We start from the raw sequence: 21462 nt of genomic DNA, 5'->3' as shown, positions 1-21462 counted from the left end.
TTACAAAAGGGAAGCTGCAGCCTCATGTGCAGCTGCAGGACACTCAGAGAACAATCCAACGGCAATGGGTAAGGGAAGAGACCGGGATGAACTACTCCTCTGTCCTGCAAAACCTCCGATCAGGGGGTTGGAAGCTTAAAGACGGAGGCCAAATGGCAGCAAGGGTTAGACGAGATCAAGATTATTTTTGTTTTATGTTCAATAAGGTTTTCATACTTGGAAAAATTATCACAAAACCAGCAGATTGGTGGAAAAAAATGAAAACACAGGATTCGATCTTTAAAAACACACAAAATACTTTTATAGCTAGCTACAAACATAACAATAGACATTTACAAAGTATCTTAGTGCATATTTACACTTACTTTTTGTTTTCTTTCCTAGAATTAAAGCTGCCATAACCTTCAAAGACTTTAGGGCTGTTTCAACAGCTGAATTACAAAAGAGCTAATTCACAAATTACAAAATAAACTTAGTTTAAATAAGGAGGAGAAAATAATCCACAAGGTTCACTTTAATATAGATTTATATAGAGAAGGTCATTCTCTTGATACATTTTCTAAGGTCGTGAAACGGCAAACTTTTAGTATTTCAACCTGTGCTTGGATGGTTTGGATCGCAGAGTGAAGCAGCACGCAGTTCACTCATTTCTGGCACTTTGGACCACGAGCGTGCTGAAAGGGAAACTGGGTTTAAGCCACGTGCCCCACAAAGCTGTGACTCTGCAGCTGGAAGAGACCTGAATAAGGAGGCAGGAGTGCTGACCACACCTCTCCCGGGGACCAATCCTGCTCTGCAGGCAGCAGGAGCTGTGCTGCTGGCTCAGAGAGCCAACAGGCAGCCGCTTTCTGGCTCTCTCCAGGGGCAGGGTGTGGAAGCTGCCCTGCTCCACGCTGGTCTCCAGGTATTTCAGCATCTCCACTGCTGAGCCTGAGCAGAGACCACGCTGAGTGAAAGCGAGTGTTCAAATACCTCTGAATTTGGGGTAACACGGCTTCTGCTTGAGTTTGGAGGGCAGGTGGGCTTCTTTTTCTTGGATCTCAAGTTTAGCGTGGCCCTAACAGTGTCGGACACAATGGTGCAAAACGGACGGGTCTCAATGCTTCTGAAAGCCTAAGAGATGATGCTGTTGGAAGTCGGACTCTAAAACAAACTTAGAATAAGATCTTTTTGAAAAGAAATGTATTTTCTTCATAAATACAGTACAATTACATTTTACAATGTCTTTTTACATTCTAGACATGAAAACGCTAGCTTTTTTTTTTAAAAAAAAAGTTCCTATACAAATACATGGAAAGAGAACCCCTGCCCACAGCCCCCGGCCCTGGCACGGAGCAGAGCCGCCAGCCTCCGGGGAAGGCAGAGGAGCCCAAATACCCCCGGGGTGTCGCTGTCCTTGCTGCTCCAAGTTTATGTGGTCACTTTACAGGTGGAAAAGCGCAGCTCCTGCAGCCGGGATCATGGCTGGCTCACGGGATGCGGCCGTCACACACCTTAACACACCGCTGCTCGCTGGCACGGGCTCGTGGAGCAGGAGGCATCCTTGGAAATGGTCCTGGCCAAAAGCCCTGCAAGTCCCCTCTCTCAGGCAGCCAAAGAAACGAAGCAAAGCTAATACCAGCTTTGTGCCTCACATTTTGTGGTTGCTACAAAAGGGAAAGAATTTAAGCTCCCTGACTGCATTTGCTTACCTTAGCCACACTTGGCAGACTCTGAGGAGCAACTCAGATCCCCAGGGGTACTCAGACCAGAGAATTACAGCTGTAGACCCCACAGGAGCTGCCAGGCAGGAGCTGTTCAGTTAATGACGACACCGGGTCGGATAGGAACAAAAACCTCCAGATCTCAGGCAGTGCCCTGAGCCTTCAAATCCCAAAGGAATTGCCCACGGAAAGGGCTTGGGCGTTTGGCCAATCTGTACGCAGTGAAAGGAAAGAGGAGAAGTAACTACACTTGATTTTCTTGTTTTGCTCTACAAAGAAGAATATGTGGCTTTTTTTTTTTTTATTTTTAATAAAAGCTACAATTCTGCTTCTAATACCCGAGTTTAAGAAAAACTCTTAGTCTAAAATTTTGGTTTGCAAAGAAGGTCATTGCAATCAACCTGTTAAAAATCACGTTCTACTAGTAATAAGCTCTACAGAAAGAACTAGGTGTGCAGTTTGTCTCCTTAAAGCAGTTTGTTTAAGAACAAAATAAAAATCTGTACAGGGAGACTGAAGACTATAGTACGCACCTTCCTCAAAGCAAGCAGCTCGTTTACATTCACATCAGGATGGCTCTGAGGAAGCTCGAGGGGAAGACTACATTCCTCACGGTTCCTAGTTTATCAGCACAGGAAGATTACCTCAAACTTCCCTGTCAAAAAATTTCAGGGGCTTTGCTTTTGGGAGAAATCAAAACTGTAAAACAGGGCAAAGAACTTGACCTAAGGACTGTGAAAATGCATCACTGGCTTCCAAATTCACTTCTACTGGCACAGAAACAGGAAGGCTACCGCGATCCTGACGGCTTGCTCTGTCAGAGACCACCTGGCTGCCACTTTTTGAGAAGGCAGCTGCTATGCATCATCTGCATTACATTCACATAAGACTATTATGTCCTTTTCTCTACAAAGTATACAAAAATAGATTGCAGTGGAGCTCAGTTTGAAAACAATGAGCTGCAAGGAGGATAAACAAATTGTTTTTACCTAGTCCAGCTAACAGCCAATACCAACTGGGGAAAATCAGTTTTCTGAAACAGATTTTATCTGTAAAAGATCAAAAATGTCCTAGGCACTTCAGAATTAAAGTGAATCAAGTGAGTTGGAACTGTTTATCCAGAGCCCTACAGCTGCAAAACTTCTTTCCTACTGCTGAGAAGCACTTGTAAAGATGGAATATCATTTTTTTTCTGACTTTAGAAGAGCAGAAAAGTACTCAGACCTCTCTCCTCTCTCTCACACACCCCAGTGGCATTTGATCTCCCTTATGGTTCACTCTAAGCCCAAACCACAAAATCCAATACAGAAAATGAAGCTGAAAGGGCAGAAGAATGGACATAGTGACCTAATGAGAAAAGCTTCTTCTGCATTTCCAGCAACTGGGGAAGAGGAAGGGAAACCACTTAAAATCACCCAGAGTGGGCATAACTTCACGTAACAGGATGGAATTAAGTCAACAGAAATAAATGCAAGGGGTGAGAACAAAGAGGCTGTGAACAGTTTGTCTAGAAAAGGGTGGAGAACTAAATCAAATTCTTAGAATACCCTTAGAAAAGGTCTGCTGTACTCCAGAACATTGTCCCATATGGCAGAGACTGTCCAAGCCGTAAAGTGCAGCTCTGGAGTGTCTGATGCAGTGTGATGAAGGAAGGTTGTGCAGCCTGTTAGAGAGGTCACTGGGCAAAGTCAGGCTATTTAGACTTGGTCGTATCTTGCAGTAAGGTCAGGCTATTTAGGCTCAGTCCCGATCTTACAACATACACATTCTACCATCTCGGACTTCTCTGGGTCCAGGAATATTGGCTGGAGAGTACTAACAAGCAGTAAATTTGCCAGGTATGATGGGAACTGCTTGCCTTGTTTTTCTAAGCGATGACCACTAGAAGACGAGCAGAATCCAACTTGGAGCTGATCTTTAGGCACTGCTAAGACACCCGTGCGGTGAGAGAAGGCACCTCCTTCCATCTCCCAACCCTCCATTGCAAACTTCACATTATATTTGTTGATCTGGTAAGGCCATTTCAAGAGGACACCTTATCACCAGTGTCAACCAAATAAGAATTGAGGACATTCACTAGCTGTTGGATGATTAACGGCTAATTTTTCTAATTTCTGGAGTGATCTGAAATTAAAATCTGGCTACTCTAATGTTGCACAGAAAGCTGAGGCTAGCCAGGTTCCTGACACATGACTACGAGCTAATTAAACATTTAAACATTCAAGTAAAAAAAAAGTTTTTAACAGAAATTAATATTGAACTGTTTTAATAAAATGCAAAGACAGTAACAAAAAATACTCAAACATTTACTTCTATTGGTCTTAGTATCTCCTTACAGCACCTGCGACTGAAGCATTGCTGCATTTGTGGCAGTTTCCAAGGATCTGAAAGAGAACCTGACAACTAGAACGCGTAACTTCCTTCCATAATGCCTCAGGGGGGTTATTTAAGCTGCTCTCTCCAGTTAGATAAAGAAAAAAATAATTTGAAAGGACAGAATTTGCCATCTGAAACTTTACACAGAGCTCCCCTTTAAACCTCTGCCTCTGAGGTTTTGCTATACAAAAAAGCATCTGCTATCTCCCAGAATGCAGGACATACAAAGGAAGGCATGTGAAATATAGAGAAACCTGTAAAGAGAAAGTTCTCCACAGATGAAGTTGCTAACACTGAAAAGCAACAGCGCTCGCCACTTGCACTACTATGAAGTGGGAGTAGTTCCACTAAAGCCAATGGAATTACAATGGCAGAAATCTGACCTAACAGATCAGGACCTAGCCTGGAAAATGTCCTTTTTAATTTACGTAAAACATGAATGCAATATATTAATTACTATCCACTGTATAAATTATTGAAAAAGTATAAAAGCATGGCAAATCTTTCGATGCAACTGAAAACATGAAATGTGACATTAATCACCGGAGTCTTGTCTTTTCCTTTTTTTTAATAGAAATAACACGACTTGGGAAAAAAAAATACCCTACTGAAAATGCAAATCTTTCCAGCCTATGACTGTGAAATACCTATTTTGAGTTCTCACTCTGACTGCAAAGAGAAATCTCCCTTGATCATACCTCATCTCAGCTTCTTCTGAACACCTGTGATCTGAAACCATTAAGTGGTGCTGATAACTAAGTCCCTGGCTCTGATCATTATAAGGCCTTCATGCCCATCGTACTGTGTTAAAAGTAGACAATTAGCCAAGAGCTGTGAGAGCAGGTACTTCTGTTTAAGACTTTCAAAATACTGAAATGAAATACAAGATGTAGTGCGCCTAAGTTCTTGTTTTTTTTATCCAGACATTACCAGATCCAGTAATTAAAAAATAAAGGGGGAAACTTTCAAAGAACAAGCGTTATGGACTTTTTTTTTTTATAATTTAGAACAAATTATAAATTAACCTGTTCATACTTTTGAGACATAATATACAAGAGCAAACAGCTGAGTTTTCTTTTATTACTCAGGTACTACAAATTTTTTCCCAATAAAAATGTCTTTTAAAAAAATTCTTGCTATTGTATCCCAGCTCAGATCCTGGCACAGCCTTTCAGATGAGGTATTCTACCATCTCTCCATCTGGGAGGTCCTGACCCATGGTCTGAACAGGGGCTTTTCTTTCAAGGGTGCTGGAGTGGAAGAGTGGCCCATCTATGCAATGAGGAAAAACAAGAGACAGACAATCAAAGCTGTAACTTCAATCACAGGCAACAACCATGAGCACAGGATTAGAAAAACGAGGTTAACATTTTAAAAGACACCTTCTGTCATTGGCCAAAAAACAGTTAACAACTTATTATTAAATAGTATAAAAAAAAAAAAAAGCAATTCTGCATGTATGTAGCCAGACAAATGAAGATATCTTCTCAAATTCCCCCTCGGTATCTCCTGCTGATAGACAACGGCCTACAAAAATGGCACAACTACATTTAAACCAATGCAGTCAGTGTAGGCTTTCACCACAAAACCTGTTCCCGTCTCCCTCAATACCTATTAAACAGTATAGCATGGGCAAGATGCGCAGCAGACCAGCCAAATTCGCTCTTCCATAAAGAACAATATAACTGTAATGTGTCTGTAAGTAGAAGAGGCAAGGTTGTGTAATCTGCATCGATTTGGCAGAGCGAGCTGGAAAATGAGCAGCTCCTGCCAGCTCGGAGCTCTGTGGGAAGCAAATCCAGCCCCTGGGATAGCCACTGTCAGGCAGATCTACTTACGGCAAGGCTGAAGTCGGTCCCACGGCTGGGACAGGGCATGAATGAGACAGTTTTGTCATGGTAGCTACCTTCCCTTCTTCTCCGTCCTCCTTACCGAAGTCCACTTTGCTTTGAATACCCACTAAAACACAACGGCCAGTTTCTACAGCCCATTTTCGTAACCTGCTTCAACCCCACGTGCTGCTCACAACTTATTTCAGAGTAGATTGACTCAGAGACTGTCCCAGGATTTGCATATACCTGCTCCAATTCTGCAGTCTTGCTATACCTCCCTGCCCGGTGTGCCCATGCTTATCCTACCACTCCTAAAGCTTTTTTCTTTCTCAATTTCGAGACTCCTCAGACCAAAAGCCTGTCTCTGAGAACCATCTGTCCTCACCAAAAGTAAACCCAGTTTTCCTGAACAGATAAAGCTCAGGAGCCTGCCCCATGGAGCAGAGCTGACGCTGAGTGAGTGGCAGGGCCCCTCCGGGTGGGCAGCTGAGGTTCCTCACCTGTTTTGTCCGCACTGTAGGCCAGGCCGGTACTGGGGAGTCGTCCTGGTGTGGGAGCTGCAGCAGGAGGAGCAGCTTTGCTTTGATCGCTCCCCCGGTCAGTCTGGGTGCTGCAGTCTCTGCTGCCTGTTTTCGAGTGGGCTGACAGCAACGGGGTGGAAGGAAGGACAGGAGAGGGTGTGGAGGGGATGGATTCTGAGCGATATTCTGTTCCCAGCAGAACACCTTTGTGGAAAAAGGGAAGGAAATTTCACAGTCTCAGAAAACCAACTGGAATCAGTTCTGCCCCTCTCTGTAGCAGTTTCTCTAGGGTCTGGAAAGCACTCTGTGCTTCAGCAACCAGCTCTAATTTACCTTTCTAGAGTGCCTTTCACCAGTGGGTGCTGAAGTACCTGAAGAAAAGCAGCATCATGCTGCTGCATGCAAGGATACATAAGTCAGCCCTAACACCAGGCTTCCCTGACTCTAAACACTTGCCCAGCTATGCCTGGGTAAATCTGCACACCCTGAAATCAGCTGAAAGAGATTGCATTCACCTGTCAGGGCCATTTGGTCTCGCAGGGAGGACCTGTGGGCCTAATTTCTTTCCAGGAAGAAAGACATAATCTAAGATTTGCTTTGATACGACTCGTTTTCTCTAAACAATGGTGCTGAGCCATTCCAGACAGAAGTCATGTTGGCGCAGGCACAACACCAGAGGATAGCAATCCCGATTTCTATCTGTGCTGGCTGCTTACTGAAGGAGACTTTACACCTTCAGACAGCTGTAACAACCCACCTGAAAGCACGTGCTTTGGAACTCTGAAAACGAGATCCCAACTATCCCTAAGGTCAGGCACCAAACCGAGTGAGAATTAAGGCTGAAATATTTTAATGACAGAGCCTGAACACCACAAGTTACCGTTTCCCCAAACGTGATTCAAACAAGAGTTGTGCCAAGTATGTTCCACCTTGCTTGCAGTCAGTTTTACTGCGTGCTAGGCCAGTCAATCTGTCTGTCAGACACCTTCTTCCTTCTGTTGCTCCTGCCTCCCCTCTAAGCAGTGACTCGCCTATCTGAAGTGCCACAGTTATTTAAAAAGTACCTAGACTGCCTTTCCAGCTCTTGTCCTCCCTCTTCTCCTCCAGGATGGGAGTGCTGCTCAGCGTGGATGAATGGGACAGCAAGCCTGAGCCCGCGTTTGAGATGGACATGAGCGACTTGGCAGGCCTCATTGAGGAGAGCTGGTCGGTCTTCCCGGGCTCCTTGCGGGAGCGCTGCTGCAGAACTTTGATCATGGCGTCCTTCTCAATGATCTGAGCATGCAGAGTCTTGATCCTTGTTGAGAAGAACAAATAACAACATTTTTGAACTCCTATGTCCTCAGACTGAGACCTCAGCTCCCCATGGCTATGACTTGAACTCCCCATGGCATTCAGAGAGGTACAGAGAGGACGCCGGTGAGCTTATCACCCCGAGCACTGGCTGCTCACAGCCCCACCACAGCAGATGATGCCTCAGACTTCCTGTACATACATGAACAGAGCTTCCCTGAGATACCCACCCGCCTCTGGGTGCTGGAAGCTGCTCTCATCAGGCATGGAACAGGCTTTGAGGCAAGGCTGAGAGTTATGGGCTGGACATGAGACCAACAGGAAAAAAAAAAAAAAAGTATTTATAGACCAGGGAGTTTGCACTGCAAAAATGTTGGGGAAAACAGGTCTGTGAAAGTGTTAACAGGTGGCTTGAGTTCTGATGAAGATGCCGTGACGAGAGAAGAGGAATAAGCTAGATACAAAAATCTAAGATGGGTTTTGGATTGCTGTGCAGTTACTTCCTTGGCCAAATGAGCATCTGGCATCCTATGTTGTTGCCACTGGTGAAAACCTACGAATTTCTGGTTCTGAGGCATCTACCCAGATAATTCATTTAAAATCCCCATCCTAAAGACGGATGGGATCAAAACTACATTTTACCTTCCCTCCATGTCCAGACACCTCCTGTTGGCAAGCAGGATCTCTTCCTCCTCCTTCTGAATGCGAGCTTCCAATGAGGTGTCATAGCTCGGGTTAGGTGAGTGGCTGATCACCGTCGTGTCCCTGGGAACAAGCAGCAGAGCAGATGAAAGACCAGCTGAATATGCTCCTTTCCTCCTAGCAGCACAAAATGATTGCTCAAAAGTAACAAACAAGAGCATTCACTTCTTTTTTGAGTTTAAGCTATCTCAGTGTCTTCCAAAATTCCATCTCCCAGTCCTAATGAAGGAAGGATTATAAACATATCCAAATAATTGTAACAATAGTCAATCTTCTGTCCATCCCAGGCCAGGCTGTGATCTAATGGATTCACTGTGAATCCACTGTTTCAACTGAAAGAATGATAACTGCACTTCAAATGCAGTTTTTTCCCTTCTCCCTCCAACAACAGGGTATCTAAGTATGTACTGAAGGGAGATAGTCACGAAAATTTTAAAGCAATTTAAGCAGCTTGGTCCAAAATACTTGGAATGAACTGAAAACAGCTTTAGATTGACTCCACACAGTGCCTGATGTTAACGCTGTGATGGTTGTTCAGTCCATTAACCAAAATATAATGAGTATTTCAGCCTACTTGTTGCTGTAGTCAGAACGAAGTCACTGTGCAATGCTTTATGTCACTGCATGACTTATAGCATTAAGAGCACGTTACTGACATAGCTATGCATTAATACAGTAATATTTTTTTAAAAAAAGTTAGTTACCAATAGCTCCAATTCATTGTGATAAGAAATTTGTTCCCTCAAACAAGAACAAGGCCTAAGAACGGTCTGGAAATGTGCATTTAACCCTACAAAAGTTCAGATCAGGAATGGCAAAGCACCAACGTGACGGGCACGAGAAGCTCATCGTCAAAGAAACCTAAACTGACCCAGGTACAGCCTGTGCTGTAAAGCAGCCTTCCTGCAACCTCAGCTTCCTAAGGGGTGCTGTTTTCCACTACCAAAGAAAAAGGAAAGCAAAGTTGTGCACAGCACAGATGAGGTTACCACTGAAATGAATGAAATCCCTCACAGCCTGTTTTTGAGAAGGCTACACTGTAGGTACCAACTGCATAGAAACTTGCAGAAGCACTGATGCTGATAGAACAGCCTCTTTTGAGGGTGCTAGAAGGAAATGGAAAACCAGGGGTTGGCTCTTTCCTGACTGGAAAGCGTTCTTGTTCGTTTAACAAACCCGAACAGGCCTAACACATCCTCTCTCATTCCATGACAAACAATAGACCAGACTCCTGTTTATCAGCACGTGCTGAAAATATAACACAGCCTCTCGGGACAAGCAGTAGCGAGAGCCTTTAGAGAATCTCTGGGGAGGCAGAGAACAGTGCACAAGAAACATCAATACCCCAAAATAACAGCCAGCTTTTGGAGCAAGATAAGATAAGCCTTTAAATGCTAACACAGCAGATCTGTGACTTCCCCCGGTAATTCTAGTATGATCTTATGTGCTAGGAAGCCAGCTGCGATAACATCCCTATTTGAATCTGGTTCCTGAAACAATCTAACATAAAATCTGCTGTCAAGAAGCAGAAACCAGTGATCAATGAAATTACATGTAAGCACTACCTGACATTAAAGAATTGCACTCCAATAACAGCTCTTGCTTGCCAACTAGCTGAAGCACTTGGGCCTATTTGCAACCATATTTATTACGTGCTCCTGGAGAGCTGTCTTGGAATGTGACCTTGTTAGCAAATTTCAGACACCTTTTCCTTTGCACCCCCACAAGCACTACTCTCTACACACAGCAGAAGGTTTTGAGCAGAATTTCCTAATAGACTTTTCTGGTTAGTAACCATGTTGAGGACAATACCACAAAGTAATTTGCAAAAACATTCTGGAGAACAAGCAAGCCATTCAGGGTGAGCGATGTGATTCACCAAGCTTACCCCATCCCACATGACTTCAGCAAGGACTGACTCCTGTTTAGAAAACAAACAACAAAAAACAACAACAACCCTCCTCATACATCTATTTTTGAAGCAACAGCTTCGAGGAACGGCTCAGAACAATTCTAGTCTGGAAAATGGTTCTTGCTTTTGGGGGAATCTTCCCCTGGAAAAAAGTTTTTAATTGTTGGCAATCGCACAGCTCCCAGGAAAAAGCTGCCAAGCTCCACTTGCACGCAGAAGTTTGTGAAGCTGTTCAGACCACAAGGAAAGGTATCATGGGAGGGTGGTATGACAACATTCCTCGGTGGGAAATTCAACATTCAACTGGAAAAAGAAAATAATCCCTGTGCTATGAATAGTCTCATTTACCTCTGAGCAGCCACAGTCGCAGCTGCATCCAAAGCAAACTGTCTCATCACACTCTCCTCCAGGTATTTCTGTTCCCACTTGGTCATGTCGGCTTCCAAAGCAAGAATCCTTTCTTCCTTCTCGCGCAGGAGCTCCATAAGCGCCGTGGCATTGTACTCCGATACGTTGGCAGCCTGAGATGTACCCTGACGCTGATTCCCAAAAACAAAACAAAAACAAGTCGCAGGATGCACCTGTAAGACTCGGGGTTGGTTTGTTTGCTTTGGTCTGAAAGACAGAGGCTGGGCGGGAGCAGCACTGGCTCAATGCAAGAGCCCCCCCAGAGGGAAACACAGCAGCCTGTGCTGTGCTGGGCACACCAGGTGATGGTCACAGTCTCCTTTAGAGCTTAACCTGAAATGCCCGCAGGCACATTTTCAGCCTCGCTCTGTCCAAACCTGGCAAAGCCAGGCTTCTATTTTCCAAACGGTGAAGCTCAAAAGTCATAATATGCCAAGAACCACTCCTCAGAAAGACACCTTTACTCATGCTAGAGTGCTTCCTCGTGCCACTCCACAGTTGGTGAGTACTAACAGGCAAATATCTGCGATGGAAAACACTCCTTAAAACTTTTATCCACATGCAAAGCCCCAAGTGAGTGCCGGAGAGCTGGATCACGCTACTCAGCTCTGATGCCTACAGCTCATCCATACTGCCTGAAGTAACCCAAACTTATTTCCAACACTGTTCCAACAAAACACAAGAATTATCACAGATTTAAAAAGAAATCCAAAATCTTAGGATATATAATATACTAGGATATATAGTATATATTAGGATATATTAGTATTCGATTACTAAATCACTATGATCAGTGTACACTTGAGGATTAAGTAGCTGGGAGTTAAAAATACTTTAGTTCTAAAGGAAGACTTGAAGACAGACTGCTCCTCTTCTCTCAAATCAAGAAAGAGTGGAGATTTGCTGTGCTAAAATTTCAAAGTGTAAACTGCATAGTTTTATATGGAAGTCTCATCTGCGATTGGCATGATATTTGACTTAAAAATAAAAAAGTTACTTTAAAAGAAAAGAAGGAAATTGGGCAGGCAAAGTGTTTCATGTCCAGCTCAGAATTCTTAAACCATGACAAGAAATTATGTTTTTGCTTTGTATCAGCTTCACAGTTAAAAGCTGTGGGGTTCAGGGCAAATAATCTTGCATGGTAACACGGAAGAAAGCTTATCAAATTACTGTAACTCCTATCAAACCAATACAAAATACAATTAATATTTAAGTATCTGTTCCTACACAGATGTGGCAGTCGAGGACTAAACATAACCTGGAACTAAATGTGATTTAGCAAACAGGTAAACTGTCAGGTTTGTAAATTTTTCTGGAAGAAGGATGCAGGCCTGTATTTGATGCATGTTGAAATGCATCACACTGTAACACCACCTGAAACCTCACATCACCATAACACCCCGCACAATCTACTTCTCACTCATTCATTCCGCTGAAAAAGACTCAAATTACAATTCTAATATATTCTATGTGAAACTTCTGCTTGTTTCCGTCAGCTACCTTTATGGAATTGGTTTTATGGTTTTGGTAGCTTTTTTTTTTCTCAATACAAAAGTTTTTTGAAGGGCCTCTCTTTCAGACCAGCTGTTAATGAATTTTACATAAAATTTCAATTGTAATATTTTTAAAATAATACAAAAGTAAATATAACCAGGTTACTTAAAGATAGAACACCATGTAGCTATATGTCTATGTCTGAATATTGTCACGGGATGGATCCCCTATTGCTACCTTATCTACGTTTTCTGGTTAGAATGGAATAATTAAATCAAGTAAAAACCAACAGAGAGGCCAGTGTGATAATAACTACCAAAAGAAAAATTTGCTCATTTTACATGGCCAGGAAGAAAATAGCTAACAAAAGAAAAATGTGCTCACTTTGCACGATGGAGAAAAACCACTGCCCTTCTTTCGTGCATGGTGTAGCGCACAATCCGATAAGAAGCCTGGCAAGGCAGGGAGAAAGGATACCTGCTGCATCCGGAGAGATTCCAGCTCTCGCTCCAGCCGCGTCCGCAGCCTGTGTTCCAGCTGCTCCCGTTTCTCACACGCTGCCTGCAGCTGAACCAGGGCCTGCTGCATCTTCTCCACCTTCTCAACGTAGACCTGCTTCTTTTTGAGCTGAAACAAAAGGGAAAATATAACTAAAGTTAAGTAAGGAGAACAAGGGAGTCAACTTCTGGCTTCGTACGCATTGCAGAAGGCTGCAACGGCAGCCAGGAGGAAAGCATTCAGTTGGAGCTGTCAGGGTGCCTCAGACTCCATCCTGGGCTCCAGACACTCTGGAGGTTACAGCTCTTCCCCATCCCCACTTTCCTGCTAGGTGTGTTTGTTCTTGCCGTCCTCAGCATCTGCATGGTAGGGACAGCGAAACTGAGGCAAGTATTTGTTGCAAATGACTGAGATTGGCTAAGTTGAGTTGGTACCAGAGGGCGTTTACCTGACTTGGTGCCTGTTATTGAGGTAACTGTAGCAAAGACAAGGATTAGATCCAGCCCAGGAGCTAAGAACAGGTTTTTTTTCAGTACAATATTGAAAGCTGCTCGCAGGATCCCATTCCAGTCCCACTGCAAAATTATGAACAGGCTCAAGGTGTACACTAGACACAGCCTGAGCTCTCCTCCCAGTAACCACCTTAGCACACTTCAGGCAGAACAAAATCAAACTAAAATATGAAATTAAAAATGTCAGAATAAAGCACAACCCTATTCTAATATACAGAACGCTGCACACTCAGACGTAACTGTCCGTAACAATCACAACTAGCTGGCCTCGTACAGCAAATCCGGGGCACTGCTTTTTTAGCTGTGATTGTTGTAAACTCTGAAATACAAAATAGCAGGAAGGAGGCAACTTTTCCCAAGTCAGAGCCAAAGCCTAGAGAAGCACCACAACGCAAAACACAGGCTCCCTTATGAGAGTTCAAAGAGCTGCTCTAGAGCTTCATGGAAGAGAAGTCCATTGAGGGATATCGAAGACAAAAGACGCTGTTTGGGCTCAGGAAGTCCTTCTCGGAAGCGGAAAGTATTCTGGGAAAGTACCACACCACTGTTTGGTGGTCCTATTCTTCCAGCGCTCCCTGGGAATCTGCTTGTAGTTACGGGGGAGACAGGAGAGCAGACCTGCAGGACTTGGCTCTGAATGAAACGAGCCATCCTTATGCCACGCCATCCTTCCCAAAAGGTCTCGCCACGTGATGCTTCAAACTTTTCCCTTTTCATATTCCTGTTCCTTGAGGCAACCCAGAGACTGCAATGTGAGCACCAGAGAGAAGTCTCCAAACACTATTAATCCCAGACGTGGCATCCCTTTCTTCTCTTCATAAAGTCAGCAGGCACCTAACCTCACAGCGTGAATGTCGCTGCCCTAGAGGATTTTCCCCAAACAAGTATTTTATAATAAAAGTTACAGTAACGAGTGAGTAATCCAGCCAAAGGCCTTCCCACCAGTGCATGTACAGCAGAAAGGTATTTTAATGCTTTGATTGCTCAAGATTTCCAACTTGTTTGGAATGGGAGGGACAAGAACATTTTAAAACAACTTAATATTCAGCTGCTACTCTGCAGGAAAAAAAATGTTGTAATTAATAGATCTTTTTATTCTGGGTTATAGTGCTCAACAGCACTGATTTAAGCTTTGTCAGACTCCAAAACGTGCATTTAATACACCAGTTTTACAGTTTGATTAACAGTAGCTCCAACTAGCCAGAAATGATAAACTACAAGTCAGCAGCAGAACCTGGACACGGAGAGTGCCCAGTACCTTGGTTCTGCACAGGACCTTACTTACCTGCGTGTGAACAAGAAACAACCTAATAGGCTGAGAAATATCGTGCATCAAGCTGAAAAATAACCTCCTGAAAATCAGATCTCTCCCCCTCTTCTGTATGCAGAATTAAGGGAGGAAGGACAGACCTTTGGTTTCTCATTACCTACTGCAAAGCACTGAAATCTCTGAAAAGTTTTCTAAGGCAGGTAAAGCTCTTCTTCCAAAAGGCAACCGACAACGTTTTACTAGTTTCATAATTAATAAATCTGAGAATGTGTATGTGTGGATTAACTTTTTGGCCTGCACACAAAGAATACCAAGTGCCCAGCCGAAAGAGAATTAGGACAGAGAAATTCCGCTGAAATGTTCACTTTGAAAGCGCTCCCATCAGCCCAACCTGCAGGTGAAACATTGCAACACGAGCTGTTGCCCAACTTCCCAGCACTGCCTGCACATGCCTAACGCATGCACCAGACCTAAAGCACAGGCATGGCTTGCTCAGTGGCTTTTCACACGGAGTTTTGTTTTTTCTCTTCACAAAATACACTTCATTTTCCTGCATCAGTAAAAAATACCTACTTTTAAAAACTTAGGGTTTAAACAGAATTAATTCAGAAATCCTTCAAATCATCTTCAATTTTGCAGTACCCAGATGTTCAGCGAGCTTTAAAGGCATATATGTGCTCCAGACAACTCAGCTTTCCTAAGGTATCTTGCCATAATTATCCTTTACATAGGAAATTGTTTTATTTTATGTACTTGCTGCACTGACTCAGTCCACTGCTTATTCTGGCAGTGCCATTCATTGCCAGCTCTGCCACAGTGAGGACTTGTGAGGAACAGTTTACCTTCTGTGAACCAGGATTCTCTGCAGGAGAGGTACTAGTGAAGGCTGATTTTATTATTATTACATATATAGGTAAGATTTCTGACTTTTTCTGACCTCTGGATGTAAAGAGGCCCAGAAATAATTCTCCCAAGCACAGAGGGACTTCTTTACCATAAATTGAGAATATGATTACGTTTTCCTAAGACAGGAATTGGAAGCAGTTCCCTGAGTGTTGCCAGTGTGCTGCAGACCTCAGTGAGATGGGAGGAAGGAAAAAAGGCAGCATGCTGAGGCTTGTTCTTGGTTGGCTGCCATGGATTCCCCACCCTCTCTCGCCCAGCAAAGAACCAAACCTGGCTGCTCCGTGCCAAGGGCTGCAGCAACATCTACCACAGGGGAGATGGCATCAAAGGATGCTGGAACTCCTTCCTCTGCAAGAGGCCTTGCAGGGAACACGTGCTCCAGATAAGAGCTCATTCCTGAAGCTTTACAAGGATGCAGTCACGCCCTTCTGTCTGTGAGTTTACATAAATTTGACAAGATAGTAATTTTCCTTTTGATGGTGCTGCATTTCACTAAGCTCATGCTCACGTAATGTAACTATTTTGCCTTGAAGGGTGCTCTGAAAAAACAGAGACTTCGACTTACATTAATATCTGTATTATAACACCTCTGTAAGACCGTACGATCTCAGCTAGCCGTGGTGCACGTCTGGAAGCAGAGCAGAGCGCTTCAGCATGGCTACCTTCCTCCTCTGCATTTCCTACAGCACATGGCACAGCTTCAATAAACACACACAACTTCTCCAGGTCATCCCTGACTGCATCAGAAAATGTCCTAGCCAGGTGTCAGAGGTCAGGCTTCATCAGCAAGATTTTCTAATTAAACCATTTAAAACAAGAGCAGTCATTCTCCCATTCACATTCCCTATGATGTTTACAAAAACTCTGCAACAGAACTGAGCAAAATAGGCAAGGCAAGGACAGGCTCTGTAGAAATCTAGCACACAAAAGCATGAATTGCTGCAGGTAATACCCCTAAAAAGATTCCCTGGCCTCCTGAACAAGAATTTCAGTCTTCCTTTCCTCTTTCCCGTGTCAGGATTGCTTTCTGCAGTTGAGAGCCAGCTGAGCGAAGCAGATACACTTGGGACTCGGAGGCTTCCCTGCTCAGAGTCCAGCTGACCCGAAGAGCGAGCTGTTTCCAAGTTAGCCAGACAGATTTATATTCTGATGATGCCTGCACACCCACATCCCCCAACTGCAGGGCTTCCAGCAATGGAAAACGATTAACCACCCTTAACAGACAAGAACAAAATGATTAAACAAATGCACGCACTAAACCTAGAAAACTGAAACTTTTCTTCAGTGAAACGATTTTGGTAAGACTCCCTAAGACAACGTAACGCCTGGCAGCAGGTAACCTGAAGGTTCCTCTGCTACGGAGAGCTTTGCGTGGTCTAAAAACAATGGCCAAGGACAAAGCGTTCCTGCCAGGATAGGGACAGTTCATTATTACCCTAACTGCCCAGCAGAAAAGGGATTAATATTCTAGAAACCAAACAAATCGTGTCACTTCGTTTGATTTAGGTTTCTCAGGCACATCTTTGACAAACCATGCAACTTCTGTCAGGGATCTCAGTCCCTGCAGGCGAAAGGCTGAGAAGAAGGCACGGAGGTTTCATGCACACAGTGCAGGGAGCAGGGGCAAACAGAGATGAGGAGCTTCCCATGTAAAGCTGCTAGATGCATGGAGACTAGAGGCTCTAATATCCTCAGGACCAGAGCTACTTCTGCAGGAGAAACGTGGTCCTGGCATAGCAGGTGAGGGGGAAGAAAGGCTCTTCTTTTGTGGAGATTCATCGCTTCCAGATGGGTTACTCAGCAAAGAGTTTTTCTGGGGAAGAAGAGAGGACTTCCTGCCTAGCTAGCAATGATTCAGAAACCCTTCCAGGCATTTTGACAAACCCAGCGATTACCCTCTTCATCCTGGACAGCTCCTATTTCAGCAAATTGGTAACACTCGTCAGCATCTGCCTGTCTCCCACCCACTATTTCTGATGGCTTCAAAGTCCTTTGTTTAATATATTCAGGGTGTTTTCATTACATTCTGGGCTTCTCCTAAAGCTGAATCCATTCATATGCAGCTGAAAATGTGCTTCCCCACAAGAATGTGCCTGCTATGGCAGAAATGTAGTAAAGAAAGAGGACAGCAAGCACGTTTAAACCACCTCTGCCTCTTGCAGCAGGGATGTATTCCTCTAGGATGCCTTTGAACCCTCAGTTTGTTTGAATCCAGGCCCAAGAAGGCGCGACTGGCTTCAGCAAGAACGCATGCTGAAGCAATTTGGTAACGCTATCCTCCTGCTAGGGAGCAGTGCTTGCTGCATGGGAATGTCATAATGTCGTCTCGCCGTTTGTTTGCCTTCAAATAAGTTAAAACTCTTGAAGCCACCTCTGGAAAAACACTAACAGGCAGAATACAGGATAGAGACAAAGCAATAAAAAGCCAGTTCTGCAGCATTACAAGAACACGGGTCATTAAAAGAGGTAAGAGGGGGAGTTTTGTCTCCTGCCTACCCTGCCCATCCACGAACAGCTCTGTCCTGAAAGGAGCAGTTATGTAGCTCAGAGCCCAAGCACACGAGAGGGAAAGCTGGTGGAGACTAGGAATATCTTTTTATAGACCCAGAAGTGATTGGAAAAAAACAGACAAGCCTTCAAGCGCACAAACTCTCCTTTGGGTCTCTTCCCTACAAGCCAGAGCTCTGTTCTGAAATCATCTCGGATACAGTATGTGAAGTACAATAGAAGTCATTTGGAAACGAATGTTTCTACATTTCCCCCCAGACAGAACCCCCAGTGTTATCAGAAATAGCGCACAATTTCTCCCCACAATAGCTGAGTGGGAAATGAATATAATATCTTAGCTCTGGTATCTGGTTTGTGTTGAACTCTGATGGCTGGAAGATCTTATAGCCCCTAAATACAAGCCGCCTGTAGAAGAGATATTTCACCCAAACTCCTTCCCTTCCCCCAGCCCCTAATTCACACCCACCAGACAGGCTGTCAGGCTTTTCTTTCTATTGCAAGGTGTGCACACGAGGATGGCAGAGCAGATAATTATATCTGCTTAATGGTAGTCACTATTTTTCAAAGCTGTCTCCTTCAGGCACTTGTTAAAACGGTGGCTTTGTAAAGCAGTGAAGCAAAGGAGTACAAGTTAAACCACGACCAAAAAAAATTACTACTTTTTTTTTCTTGAACTGTGGTCTTACACGGCACAAATTAACCAGAGCAAGCAGAAATGACCAAGTTCATTAAAACTTCTAAAAAATCCAGTTTACGAAGAGCTTAAAAGCAGTAGCACTTGTAGCCTTTCTGTCTAGTAGTTGTGGTTGGGCCAACGACTTGGCATGGAGCCCCCTGGTGCAGTACCACGAGCCTCGTAAGGACTCACAGAGGGCAGCCCTTACCCGGCTGGTCAGGACGGACCTTGCCGTGTCCCCCTGCAGTTCTGCCTTTGGCCCAGAGCAAAGTGAAGTTTAACCATCTGTCCTGCTTGCTCTCGAGGTGTTTGCTAGCAGATGATGGTTAAAGTGCGGTACTGTGACTGCTTTAAGCTCACAGATCCAGGCCAGCTGTAACCATCTACCAGCTGCACACCTGCTGCATGCCGCTGCCACTCGGATGCCTGCAGCTGAGACCCTCGTGGCAATCCGTGCTTCAACGTGAGGAACTCTGGATACTCCCGCTGCAAATATTGTCACTGTCCATTTCTGGGATATGTGGGTTTAAGCCAACGTGCATTTTACCTCAAAGATACACAATTTATCTCAAAATTATTGCATGTAATGAAAATAATCTGAAGTTTTGATTTAAAAAAAATAAATATACTTCACTAGAAATGATTTTAATAAGCTGTTGACTTAAGCATTCCTGTGCAACATCTATTAAAGGGAAGGATGAAAATAGAGACATAAAAACAGGGGTTAATTACTGGGTATCTTTATGTCTAGTAGAAAAATAGTAAAGTTTAAATATTACACGTAGAACATACACATACTCTGCAAGCCTGTTTAAGAGCATATTTAAGTTTGTTTTAAATACCCACTGTCACTCACTCTTTTTAGCACTTTGCAAAAATAAACTCCACACTATCTAATTTTAATGGCAGCTTGTTCTAAACCTGAGGAGTCATTTCACCACTTCTGACAGAGCAGGGGAAATATTCTGAATACCTCCTTTTGCTTCCAAAAGCAAAGGTACCTAAGATCATTCCTTTCTCTATCACATTTAGCATGCCTTTATCTCTTCCTTCCCTCTAACTTGGATGCTAAAATCCAGTACGTATAGAACTCCCCAAGCTCCAGAGGAGGAGACAAGTACCTACATTTTACAGATGGGTGGTTTTGCCCAAACTGGCAATTCAGGCCAAGGATTTTAAAAAGAATGTGTACGTTCCAGTTCCAACGCAACATGTAAATCCAGCCATGGTGACATATGGCTTACAGGTCTCATTAAAACAGAAATAAAATATTCTTTTTATAAAGGATCTGGTGAATACAAGGCAGGGTAGCTCTGCTCAATAGGAAGTCAAAACGGAAGGGGAAAAAAAAGCTGAAAACTCACATTACAGGATGCAACAACTGAAATATGCACACCCCCCTCAGGCCTTGAGCCAGAGAGGCTGCCAAACCTTAACATAAGAAACTCCACCCTCTTCTGCAGGACTAGTTTGGAAATTCCTGACAATTACAGGGACTAGCAACCCAGATGAGGCTGGCAGGAATAAAAGAAGTAATTGACAAATTGTTCATATATCTTGGTCACTGAATGTCAGAAACTCAGGCTGACATTTAGACTCACTTCTGAACGGTGCCCTGAGCACCAAGCAGCTCGTATGGCTGTCTTTCGGAAAGTTACCAAACAGCTTGGGGATTTCTGAAGTTCCCACAACTTAATGCTAATGAGGCAACAAATGCTTCATAATCCTAAGCATTTCATTAAAAAGTGATTTGGGAAACATGCAAAAGTGACTCTTCACCCCTTCTTTTTTTTTTTTCCCTTGTTCCCCCTCACCTCTAGGAAAAAGCAGAGTTAATTCCTGCTCCCTCACTGAGACGCTTCCATATTTATCTACAACAGGAAGGGTGGCACTTCCTGCACGCCCTGGGATTCAAGCAAAGGTTGGATGCAAATGACCAGAAACCTTCGTGCAATCTAGAGCAGGGCATTTCACTCTCTATCGGCATAGGTGTGTTTGGGTCATGCAAATCTGGCCACATTTACTTACCCATTTTCCTGTTCTACCTAAGCAGAAATACTTTGCAACAGCACTGAAAACAATTCTTCTAGTAAAATGAGAGGTCTTTCGAAAAGAAAACATACAATTATTATTGCCTCTGAAGGCTTCAACTTTGCACAGAAGCTTGTCCTAGCCAAGTGCTGTGCGTGCTGGCCCCGGCTGACCACAGCATCTTTATAAAGCCAGCTCCAAGCATGTGAATGACCCCAGGGAAGCCACCAGGATGTCCTGTGTACTTAAAGCTGGTCACACGTGAGACTTCTAGAATCATTAAGGCACTGAAAAATCTGAATGAGAGGCAAGGAGCTGCCATACATTACAGAATCAAAAGACAGAACAGTTTGAGAGAGAGCCAAACAGGAGATCTGATCGTGGTTCTGTTAAAGTTCCCCTATACCTAATGCTCCCTGTCCCCCAAAGCAGCCAAGGTGCAAGTCAGCCCTGCCAGGAAATGCTGCAGTCCTCGTGAAATCAATGGACTTGTCAGCTGTGTGCGGGGCTGAATGGGGACAGTGATACTTGAAAGTTCCTTTGAATCTGCTCTTCTTTCTTCATTGTTATAATTTGTATTGCAGGGAAGCTGGCTCCCCAGTGATGAACCACGGCCAGTGGATGCTTCAGATGGCGTCACCAGTGTTTGCAGTGACCATGAGGGTGCTCCAGGAGAAAGCACAGAGGAGCTACTGAAGCAAGTAAAAGCTCAGAAAAGAGCAGACTAAAATTAAGAAGGCAGCTGCATCTGTACCTGGGAGAGAAAGAAGGCAGGCAAGATAAGACAGTAGGATGCTCACTTTGTATTTGACCATCCCTC

The 21462-nt window shown here is 43.9% G+C and overlaps 1 protein-coding gene across 4 annotated transcripts in view; it reads right to left on the bottom strand.

Moving 5' to 3' along the window:
- Positions 1–278: 278 nt before the first annotated feature.
- AMOT (angiomotin) overlaps positions 279–21462 on the bottom strand; it is a 61997-nt gene continuing 40813 nt past the window's right edge. For all 4 annotated transcript variants that reach the window (XM_080553483.1, XM_080553484.1, XM_080553486.1 and 1 more), the window contains exons 8-13: positions 12719–12868; positions 10688–10878; positions 8368–8490; positions 7497–7729; positions 6412–6636; positions 279–5351 (exon numbers count right to left, since the gene is read on the bottom strand). In XM_080553483.1, the coding sequence (XP_080409609.1) occupies positions 5251–5351; positions 6412–6636; positions 7497–7729; positions 8368–8490; positions 10688–10878; positions 12719–12868 (1023 nt within the window). In that variant the 3' untranslated portion in view covers positions 279–5250. The remainder of the gene's footprint in view (positions 5352–6411; positions 6637–7496; positions 7730–8367; positions 8491–10687; positions 10879–12718; positions 12869–21462) is intronic.

Source organism: Anser brachyrhynchus (genome assembly GCF_964034855.1).
Source record: "Anser brachyrhynchus genome assembly, chromosome: 13".
In the NCBI taxonomy this organism is placed as follows: domain Eukaryota; kingdom Metazoa; phylum Chordata; class Aves; order Anseriformes; family Anatidae; genus Anser; species Anser brachyrhynchus.
The sequence above is the reverse complement of the archived record's forward strand: the minus strand, read 5'-3'. Positions and strand labels throughout refer to the sequence as shown.